This window comes from Glossina fuscipes, unplaced genomic scaffold, assembly GCF_014805625.2.
Source record: "Glossina fuscipes isolate IAEA_lab_2018 unplaced genomic scaffold, Yale_Gfus_2 2, whole genome shotgun sequence".
In the NCBI taxonomy this organism is placed as follows: Eukaryota; Metazoa; Arthropoda; class Insecta; order Diptera; family Glossinidae; genus Glossina; species Glossina fuscipes.
In genome coordinates, this window is record NW_023998416.1 from 30,877,263 (window position 1) to 30,888,223 (window position 10,961).

At 34.8% G+C, this 10,961-nt stretch overlaps 2 protein-coding genes across 3 annotated transcripts; both read left to right on the top strand.

Annotated features, from left to right (window-relative positions):
- The first annotated feature begins 3,206 nt into the window (after positions 1–3,206).
- Positions 3,207–6,806, top strand: LOC119634150. The gene is made up of 5 exons (XM_038028110.1): positions 3,207–3,312; positions 3,381–3,671; positions 3,742–3,812; positions 3,887–4,292; positions 4,796–6,806. Exons 2-5 carry the CDS (start codon positions 3,420–3,422, stop codon positions 5,012–5,014), a joined length of 948 nt encoding a protein of 315 aa, XP_037884038.1. The 5' UTR covers positions 3,207–3,312; positions 3,381–3,419; the 3' UTR covers positions 5,015–6,806.
- A 799-nt stretch (positions 6,807–7,605) lies between these two features.
- On the top strand, positions 7,606–10,476 carry LOC119633774. Of its 2 annotated transcripts, XM_038027512.1 has the most exons (6): positions 7,606–7,647; positions 8,449–8,698; positions 8,763–9,135; positions 9,199–9,269; positions 9,357–9,762; positions 10,197–10,476. In XM_038027512.1, exons 2-6 carry the CDS (start codon positions 8,460–8,462, stop codon positions 10,392–10,394), a joined length of 1,287 nt encoding a protein of 428 aa, XP_037883440.1. In that variant the 5' UTR covers positions 7,606–7,647; positions 8,449–8,459; the 3' UTR covers positions 10,395–10,476. The 2 variants fall into 2 exon arrangements, with proteins under 2 accessions (XP_037883440.1, XP_037883439.1); XM_038027511.1 differs by lacking the exon at positions 7,606–7,647 and having other exon boundaries at positions 8,208–8,698.
- The last annotated feature ends 485 nt before the right edge of the window (positions 10,477–10,961 follow it).

Sequence of the window (10,961 nt, forward strand, 5' to 3'; positions counted from 1 at the left end):
GATATAGCTTTCCTTTAAATGTGAAAAAGTTCATATTTTACGTAACCTATGACTCCGTCTCTATGTAATAGATTTACAAGGATAATAGTAAATTATTTAACAGGAGAAGTGAGAGTGATTGACTAAATTATCTCAACTATATTAGATTTGATATTAGCGAGAGTTCTCATTAACGACAGATGGACGCAGATAAATTTTAATGCAATTTCATGATATTATAAACACGATGACGTAATTAGTATACCGTTTAGCTTGAGATGATGAATATAAAAATTGTCGTTTTGTCAAACTGGTCCTTTTTTCGTGATATCCTTTGCGAAAATGCGTGCAAAAGGATTGCCATAGACATAGCTCAGTTGTAGCAGCGGTTTTGGTAACGGTTTTGTTATGAGGAGAGCCAAAGAAAAGAAAGAAAATGTTAATAATATTTTTAGCCTTTGGCTTTCTCTAGAAAAAAATTTTATAATTAAATATTCCAAATTTTTTGTCTCTTCATAATATGACGAAAACATTGCATTTCGCTGAGACAAGCTACTCTATTAATACATTTTAAAAATTCATTGTACGATAATAACAATAACATAAGAACTAATAATAAGATGTGATTGTGTATTTAAACATGGCTAAATGAGAGACCGTCACCAACAGACTGTTGATCAGTTAAATATTGTTTTTTTGCTATTGCAGATGTCAATACTAATAAGTTGGGCAAGTGCCCTTGTATAACTTGATGCTTTCCGTTTATATCGGAAAGAAAGGAATACGCTACGAGTTGTGGTACGTCCCGAGAGCTACAACCGGAAAGTACGTAAATTCGTGGGTTGTGTCAGACTCTAGATTCATTTAGCAATGCCAGTCGTTATGCCCGCTCGTGTGTTGCGGAAACACGACTAATATTGAGTTGGGGTTGTGTCTAAAATGCTGAAATAGTATAGTATAGAAGCTCAAAATACATCTTATATCTTAAAGCTGTATATATGTAGCCCCCGCTATGATTTTGCGTTGTTTTTTTTTTTTTTTTGGCTGGCATCGAGTCAAACATCACTCATTTATTAAGCGTTTGACTTAGTTCATCATATTTGTCGATCTTTAAACTCCAGAATGCTGGCTTCCCTTTATACTCAGTGAAACTTCATCACTTTGGATAAATTTTCCGTGGCGTCTGACGTCCCTCAAGGCAGCCGCTTAGAACCCCGTGTTATTTCATCTATAAATGAATGATCACCGCTCGTTGATTAAATCCAGCCAAATCCTAACACATGCTGACTATGTTAAAATGTTTTTTCCCTTGTCCTTAGAATGGCAGCTCGTGTCAGCTTCAAGCTAACTTAAATGGTTGAGTTACATGGTGCTCGTTAAATTTTATGAAATTATAACTTCTATGCAAGAAGCTTTCTTTCTCAAAGGGGAAGTTATTCAATAATGAGTATTTCAGTGATTCACACAAGTGGAAAAACGTTGATTTGTTTATCGATCTAGGGATTCTATTCGACCAAAGATCACGGTTTAATTTGCCCCTTGAGCCCTCTTTAAGTAAAGCTAGGTCCGCGCTAGGTTTCATTAAGAGCTAGTCCATGGAGCTTAAGGATCCTTGCATTACAAATAAGTACTTGAATACTCTGTTGTGTGAACTCCTTCCTGTAGGTGTTATGCAGATTCAATTGAATCCCTTTCAAAGCAATTCCTGTTATTTGGCCTTAGGAATTTGAGTTGCGACTCGCTTGTCTGTCTGCCTCCTTATGAAAATGGGTTGCTTCTGCTATCCTTACCATCATTTGAAAAACGTAGCTTTACTCTTGGTGTTTCCTTCTTAATTAAGTTAATACATGTTACTATCGATTCGCCCACATTACTTGAGATACTAGAGATAATCTCTAATGTCCCTAATCGTTGTTTGCAGGAACCCTAGTGATATCTATCGCTTAATCTTAATATCGGATTCTTTAATGTCTATCAAAACAACTTTGCTTAATAGCCGCTCTTTGTCTACGTCGTATTTAAACTAACTTGCAATCTTCAGATTTCATGATGATTCGAAAATTAACTGCTGTTGGTTACTGTTATCAGTTGCCAAGCTTTGTGCTATGTATTAGTTTTTAACATTAATTAGTATAAGATTCAATTGAAATCGGCTGTTAATTGAATTTAGCTGAGTTTCATGGCTAAGTAAATCAATAAATAAATAAATAAATGACTAAAATGCATGCATAAAGTGATGAGCGAATCATTTTCAGTGATTAAATACATTTAAAAAATGAACATAAAAACTTTATAAGAATTTATTATAATTCGCCGGTCAAGCTTTGTTTGTGTATCTGTTTTAAAATGAACAGAATATTTCTGTAAACATTTTCCGAAAGAAGGTGAGAGCATTTTTTCGAAATTGGGAATTCCCCTCTTTAATTGTGAATAAGAGATAAGGTAAAGTTTTAAATTTTCTTAAAGCATCACGTTCTTGTTTTCATTATGCAAACCTGTGCTAAAGTGGACTTGTGCTGATATGGAAAAAGGTTATAAAATGTCAACAAAATTACACGAAATGGGAATAAGTATTTGATAAGGAATATATTCTATATATATATAAGATTTGATTTCAAAACAATCTCAGGCAGCATATGAGACTTGAAATTATATTTCTATGTAGTTGTAAAATAGCAAGTAGCAACGGCTTACGAAGGATTATACAAACTGAGATTCACGTATGCCTTCTCGATCGTTTAGTTGATTTCTTTACGCCGATTATATCGCTTACTGTAAAGTTATGATGCCATAGCCATATGGCGTTAGCAGGCAGACAGACGGTAGATAACTCAAATACGTTTTTCAATTCGATCAACAATATGAAGATTTTGTACGTTCTCCTATGAATACATCTATGCGTTACAAACCTTTAACAAATTTAATACATTTTCTGCAACGCGTAGAAAAATCACATTACTAAGCATTTTTTGTTTCATTGATGATAAAGTATTGAGTGAATTTCGAAAGTCTTTATAATGAATGCTTAGAAGCATTTTCCGCCAATCAGTTGGAATATTTTGTTATTGAAGGTTTACGATTAAATTGAATCGTTATGCCTTTGCTTCGATGCCCGTTATTAATTTTGCTCTTCGCTGGTCTTTGCTTTGTTCGAGTGAAAAGTGAGAAATGTTTACTAAGGCTTCCTAGTGATCCCGCACTTCGGCCGATATTTGAAAGAACGTTCGGTAGTCGTACGATTTTAAAATCATATCACTCGCTAAAGGATAGCTATTACATATATGCTGAGGAGGCTGAAACAATTACTTTACATTGTCTGAGTGGATTTTTTTCGTAAGTTATATTACGTTACTTAAAAAACTTTGATCATTAAAGCATGCCTATGCATTTTTTTTTTGAAGTCCCCAACAACTGTCTGCTCATGTCAACGTAAAACTTAGATGCAACGATGGACACTGGCGAAGGATCACGGTCACGGTGTAGAATTTGAATGCAAAAAAGTCGCATGGAATTTATACGAAAGCTTAGAAGCATTTCGTTGGTGCCCAGAATTTGCCGCTTCGTATATAATAGGAAAGAAAAACGTGAATAAATCGCCAACACACATTGCTGGATTATGCTACGATACTGAAAGATTTCTATTAAGTTCGATCGCATACAACACACAACCCGATGACTTCAATTTTATTAAAGTAAAGTATTTTTTCTTATCCCTTTCCCTATCTTAAATTAGATGTTAATTATGAATGCTTTCCGTTATAGACAAAATTTGACCTTAGAAACTACTCTTTTGGAAAGGAAGTTAAAAATTTTCGGTCTATACAGGAAGAAGGGTAAGTTGGACATGTATACCGGACGGCAAATATTTAATGTAAACAAGGGAAAATATACTTTCGCTTTTCTTTAGGTTAACGCCTCTTCTCTTTGAGGATAAACAATTTCAAGATTGGTTTACTTTCGGAAACTTTCATTATGCTCCGCTCGTTGAAAATATTAAGTTAAAAGACATAACACAAAAATTTAGCTCTCTAGTAAATGTAACTTGGTGGTCAAACTTACGTTTAGGTAACTGGAAGAAATATCGAAACGCTTTGGAGAAGCATACAATCAAGGCCGCTTATAATGTTATTAGCGGTGTTGGAGGAAAACTAGAAGTGCCGGATAGCAGTGGTTGCGACAACACTACCGAAATGAAGGTTTTAGTGGATAAATACGATCGTCATATACCGGCTTACATCTGGAATTATTTGGAGCCGATAGAGAATACAAGCAAAGAGTTTGCGATCATAGCATTCAACTCACCGTTTTATGAGGTTAAAGACAATGCCTACACATATATTCATCACCTAGGGGATTTTCAATGGCTTCAAATGACATCAAATAGGTACACAGTGCCCATATTACCCTCAAAGTGTAAAATATGCAGACGAAGCGGTTCATTAATTATTGATTCACTCGAAAACTTTTTTTAGTCTACGTATAACCAAGTCCGTAAATAAGTAAGAAATTTCGAATTATCCGTAAAAGTCTGAGAGAATTGAAACTCTAACATTGTTGTCATCGGTAACTGAACTACAAACAGCAAATACCGGCTTAAATGTCACCGTAAATTACTGCTGATTCGACAGTCATTTGTGAGTTCAATGAAGAGTGATCTAAATATTCTCTTCTCTGACACGGTAACCATTAGTAAACATTTTAAAGGATTTTAGAAGGTACTGGTGGTGATGGATAACCGAAATTCGACTTCGGACGAATGTCATTTCTCTCACTGATTTCGCTTTCGTAAAAATTACGTTTTGTTTATCTTTTGCAGTTCTATAAAAAGGACGACATTGTATTTTGCGAAGATATTTGTCACGAAATTGATTGGTTAGCAAACGCACGTTCTACATTCCATTACGTTAACATGGGCGTTATGTTTTGCTGTCGGACTGATGAAGCACAAAAATTCGAGCGCTTAGAACACTTTCCCAATTTATTATTGAAAAATGACACTGCATACGTCACGTCAGCGTTAGGCTTGCTGAATTGATTATTACGGAAGCTGTCTTATTTTGCAATTATTTCGGCGCACTAGTGGTAACAGTCTTTAACTTATGCGATATGTCGAAATATAAATATTTTTATTAAATTGTAAAATATACAATGTCACTGAGTGTTCATTATATTAACGGATCTAAATGTCGCTATCACCCAGAATTCCAAAAAATTTGGAAAGCTCTTTCCGTTAACGCAATCTTCTGCTATTCGGCAATAAACAAAGTCTCAATAAGCCGCAAGTACAGTTTATGCCCAACAAATTAACTCATCCAAGGCCAACCGTTAAATACGCTATCCGACTTTTTAGCGAGCTTTCCAAAATATGGTGTTATACGAAAAATGATCGAAAATTGATGCTTGCATGCCAAGCATACCAAGTTTAGTCAAATTCCTGGATCAGTTCGTTTAAGACAAAAATAGACCGACCGACTTGAATCAGTTTAAATGTAAATGATTTAGCCAGTACAATAAACGATCGATGAAAGTTTCAGGTCCTTCTGGGAGGTGCTTAATTGATGTGCATTATGAATATAGGGAACTTTTCAATATGAGAATAATGCAGTATCGTAAGTTAATTAAATATAGGAACAAGTAAAAACATTATAATGGGCCACTGCCTCTTATTGGAAAGACTACACCGCTTTACTTAATACAGTTTTTCATATAATGACTATTAAAATTACAGTCTCATACGGGAAGTGGGCGAAAAAGTGATTCGATCTGAATCATTTTCAGTAACGCTCGAAAATTGCGGCCTGCAGGTTCTGAAATTTTGCGACCTGCGGGTTGAATAAACGCATATAAAACTGACTGACAGACAGACAAGATAAGAACGAATCAGACAGCGATTCTGAATTGATTGGCATGGATGTTGCAATAAGTGGGGTAGGGTATAAATACAGCAAATAGCATAACTACCTTGAAATGTAATTAATAACTACTCATGATAAATTTTCTTAGTAAAACCAAATATATTGAAGAGGTTCATCTTTATCTTCCTTTGGAAATTCATCTACATGTGTCCAGGTGTAGAAATGGGTACACTAGATGAATCCTTATGAATGTAATAGACGCCAGAGATTAAATTCTTCGTTTGTGCGAGATTGTGGATCGGTTTAGTAATATGCCTTCTTCGTTATTCGAGTAAGTTTAGTACATATGTGGACCGTGCAAAGAGCACACAAATGACCAAAAAGCATGTGTTGGAATGAGTGTCTTTTATCTGCTCTACCACAAGCCACGCAACAAAGTATGATATAAAGGTCGGACGTCAAGCAATCAGACGGATGGGTGGTAACGACATTAAAACGATAAGACTGTTTTGTTTTTGTACACTTCACACCACTTATGGTACAGCGTCAATTAAGTTTCTGCAGACATATGTAACATGCAGAAGGGCATAAGATGAATGCATCTTTTATCTCTCCCTCTTTCTCTATTCATTTTCTGCATTGATCTAAGCCTGTTTATCCGTTTGAATTCTGTCCTTATAAATTGTTCTCCAATTACAGGTCGCAATTTTTGAGATATTTTGATGAAATTTGGTACACTAACGTGTTTCGACATAAGGGTGAACGTTGTTGAAAATAGTTTGGATCGTTCCACTTTTTTGCCCACTTCCCACATAACGCCCTATTTTGAAAAGTCGTTATATGAAAAAATTGCAATTTTCAAAATCTCTTCTAAATTGATGTGAAAAGCTTAGGCGAGCTCGGGCAATATTTTGTACTCCCTCCCTTTTATATAAGGAAAACTGAAGTTCATATGACAAAAAAGTTTAACATTCAATGCTTTGTAATGAATGAAAAACATACCGTAATAGTAATTTAGGATAGAAAAAATTTGCTATACCAAATTTGCACCGTCTCGATCTATTTTTTCGGCGCTACGACAAAAAGAAGAATTGCACTAGACAAGGTGGCGTAAAATAATCGGCTTAGCCCGATTATAATGTTTTTAGTTTTAATGTTTCCTTCAACCGAAGAATTCACTTTTTTTTGATAAATAAATTATAATTTTATAATATGCGTAAATATATTGTTTTGCGGTAACAATAAAGATATATACATATGCATACATATAACCGAGATATTCTTTTGGTTTGTTTACGTGCTTCTTTCTCAATTTCTGGTCGCTATATTAAAATCGTTAAGACCTCTTCCAAAATAAATTTAAATTTGTATATGTATATGTACTACAAATTTTCTTATATCCATAAGGCACAAGGGTGCCACGAACATAAAGAACAGTATTAGTATTACATCAAGAAGTGCTAGTAACAATTTGACTTGGTTGAAAAAGCATCGACCAACTTTCCGGGTAGTTCTTAGTGCATTTTTGTTTTTTCCTATAAATTGCAAGAAATCGATATGTTTGTCAAGTGAATTACCTTAGCACGATATTCTTCAAAATATATGTGAATAGTAATAAGCGAATCATTATCAGTGATTACAAACACTTAAGAAGTGAAAATAAAGGCGTTAAAAGAATTTACGATAATTCAACGGTCAAGCTTCGTTTGTGGATTTGTTTTAAAATGAGTAGAATGTTTTCCGAAAGAGGGAACATTTTCTGAAAGAGAGAAGAGCAGAAATTTGAAAATTGCGATTTCTTCTCCTTAATTGAGTGAGTAAAAGATAAGATTAACTTTTTAAATAGTTTTCTCGTAAACTTATTTTCATAAAGTGAAGCTACATGTTAAAACTCAACTTGTCTTGAAATGAAAAAAGTCTACAATAATTATATATATAAAAAAAAAAAAAAAAATTACATAAAATGATTAAAACACTTTCATTTTTCATGCGTAGACTAGATAAGGCGAGGGTGTCTTATTAGTAATAAGAAAACACATTGCACACCCTATTAAGTACAAGAAAAGTCTTGAAAAATTAAATCTCAACCTGCATATCTTCTATATACACTTGTAGGAGTTGCTTTCAAGAGACAGGCATTATTTTTTATGACTCAACGAGTGGTCAAAATCTTGTTAACACTTGAAATCTTATTTGTACATAGTTGGGATAAGAGTTTAGGTAGCGTCGATTAGTGGACGATGCACTTATATTTGCTCACGTCTGGCTAAGCATCGTTTTTGTCTGAGCAGTCGTTTTATTCGAAGAGCTCGACAGGCGGGCAAACGTAGATAAATCAATCGCCGTTTTCAATTCGATCAAGAATATGAAGAATATTTCATACAATCTTCTAAGAGTTCTTCTACGCGTTACAAATCTTTGAGAAATTTAATGCATGTCTCATAATGTGAATAAAAAATATATTAATAAGACTTATTTCTTATATTTTCCTTCTTTTTTGTTTGTCTTGGAATGATAAAATATTGAGGGAACTTCGAAAGTACTTATAAAGATAGCATATAAGCAATTTTGGTCAGTTGGTTGGAATATTTTGTTCTTGGAGGTTTACAATTAGATTAAGCCGCCATGCCCTCATTTCGATATCAATTATTTATTTTGTTCGTTGCTGGGCTGTGCATTGTTCGAGTGAAAAGTGAGATATGTTTTCTAAGTCTTCCTAGTGATCCCGCACTTCGGCCGATATTTGAAAGAACGTTCGGTAGTCGTACGATATTAAGACCCTATAAATCCCTAAAGGAGAGCAATAATATTTATGCTGAGAAGGGTGAAACAATTATTTTACATTGCTTGGATGGATTTTCTCTGTAAGTTGTATTAAGTTCCTTAGAAACCAATAACCTCTGTCTAGTAAGTTGTATATCTCTGAAGGCCTTCGAACCTAGCTGATCGTGCCAGTATAAAACTTACCTGTGTTGAAAATGGTATTTTCGAAGTCAACAACAAACACCTTGTTGGAGATTGGTCGATGTACCGGCCACATTCATACAGTACCACGACCACTCACCGCAATTATCCTGATCTTCGTAATTTATATTTTGAGTGTAAAAAACTCGGATGGACTTTATACGAAAGTGCACAGGTATTCCGTTGGTGCCCAGAATACACCGCTTCGTATATAATAGCCAAGAAAAACGTGAACAAATCGCCTACACCTCTTGCTGGACTGTGCTACGATACTGGAAGATTTTCATTAAGTTCGGTCGCCTACAACATACAACCCGAAGAGTTCAAGATTAGCAAAGTATTAGAACGCGTTTTCCTTATTTAAACCAAACATTTTAATTTTAAGCGCATTTCGTTGTAGACAACATTTGACTTTAGCAACTATTCTCTTGGAAACGAAATTAAACATTTCCAGTCTATAGAGGATGAAGGGTGAGTTGGACATGTATACCGGACGGCAAATAATTTTATTTTTTGCTTAATTTAAACAAGGTTAAATACATTCTCCTTTTTCTTTAGGTTAACACCTCTTCTCTTTGAGGATAAACTATTTGAAGATTGGTTCACTTTCGGAAACTTTCATTACGCTCCGCTCGCTGAAAATATTAAGTTAAAAGACATAACACAAAAATTTAGCTCTCTACTGAATGTAACTTGGTGGTCAAACTTACGTTTAGGTAACTGGAAGAAATATCGAAACGCTTTGGAGAAGCATACAATCAAGGCCGCTTATAATGTTATTAGCGGTATTGGAGGAAAACTAGAAGTGCCGGATAGCAGTGGTTGCGACAACACTACCGATATGAAGGTTTTAGTGGATAAATACGACCGTCATATACCTGCTTACATCTGGAATTATTTGGAGCCGATAGAGAATACAAGCAAAGAGTTTGCGATCATAGCATTCAACTCACCGTTTTATGAGGTTAAAGACAATGCCTACACATATATTCATCACCTAGGGGGTTTTCAACGGCTGATAGATTTTCTCAAATAGATACACAGTCCACATATTTCCGACAATGCTTAAAATTATGGAGCGACTTTATTCGTCAATTATAAAAAAATTGCAAAATGGCGAAAATTTTCTTACTCTGAGTACAAATAACTAAGTCCGAAGACGCGCGCGCAAAAATATATATAGTTAACTTACATAAAGCAAATACTAGCTTACGTGTTACCGTTCAAACTGGTGGTTATTCCACGGTCACCTGTTAATTTGTTGATAAATTATAGATATCGGTTTTTTGACGCGCTTACTGTTAATGGGAATTTTCAAGGGTACTTGGGGTGATGAATTTCGGAAATCAACCTGGCGTATGTCACTTTTTACAAAAATTCCTCTCTCTTTTTTTTCAGTTTTACGAAGAGGGCGACATTGTATTTTGCGAAGACATTTGTCATAAAATTACTTGGTTGGCAAATGTACGCTCGACCTTCCGGTACGCTAACATGGGCGTAATGTTTTGTTGCGAGCTTGACGATGTTCAAAAATCCGCTCGTTTAGATAACTTTCCAAAGAAGAATGACACTGGCGATGTCCCGACGCGCATTTGATTGTTATGGCAGCTATTTATTTTTATTACTTTTTTTGAATTATTTTGAAATGTGTCGATATATAGAATTTTGATAAATAATAGTGTGTAAAATGTACATTGTCACTGCTTCTTCATTAAATTAACAAATTATCCAAGTGTTGTCATCAATCAGGATGCCAAAAAAATTGAAAACCCTTTCCATCGAAGTAGTCTTTGGCTAAATCTCAGCAAACAGCAAACACCAATTATGTCCAAGCCTAGCGAGGGCGGACATTAAATAATCGACGCAACTTTTTAACGACTTTGCCAAGATATAGCGTTAAATGAGAAAAACATGTTTTCAATCAAATTTAGGTTAAATCGATTTAAATGCTGATTGGATTACTAGAAAAGAATGCAGATGAAAGCAAGATGTCAGCTGGAAAATTTATGACCTCAGATGGACCTCAGTTGCCCGGATATTAAGCACCTAAGGCTATTGCGTTTGTTGTTCCAGTTTACGCTCTTTTAGTAGTAGTAAAAGAAGTCCAAGTCAATTTTGGATTCATTTTCAAATTTTCTCGTATGTTCTTAGGAAGAAGAAAAC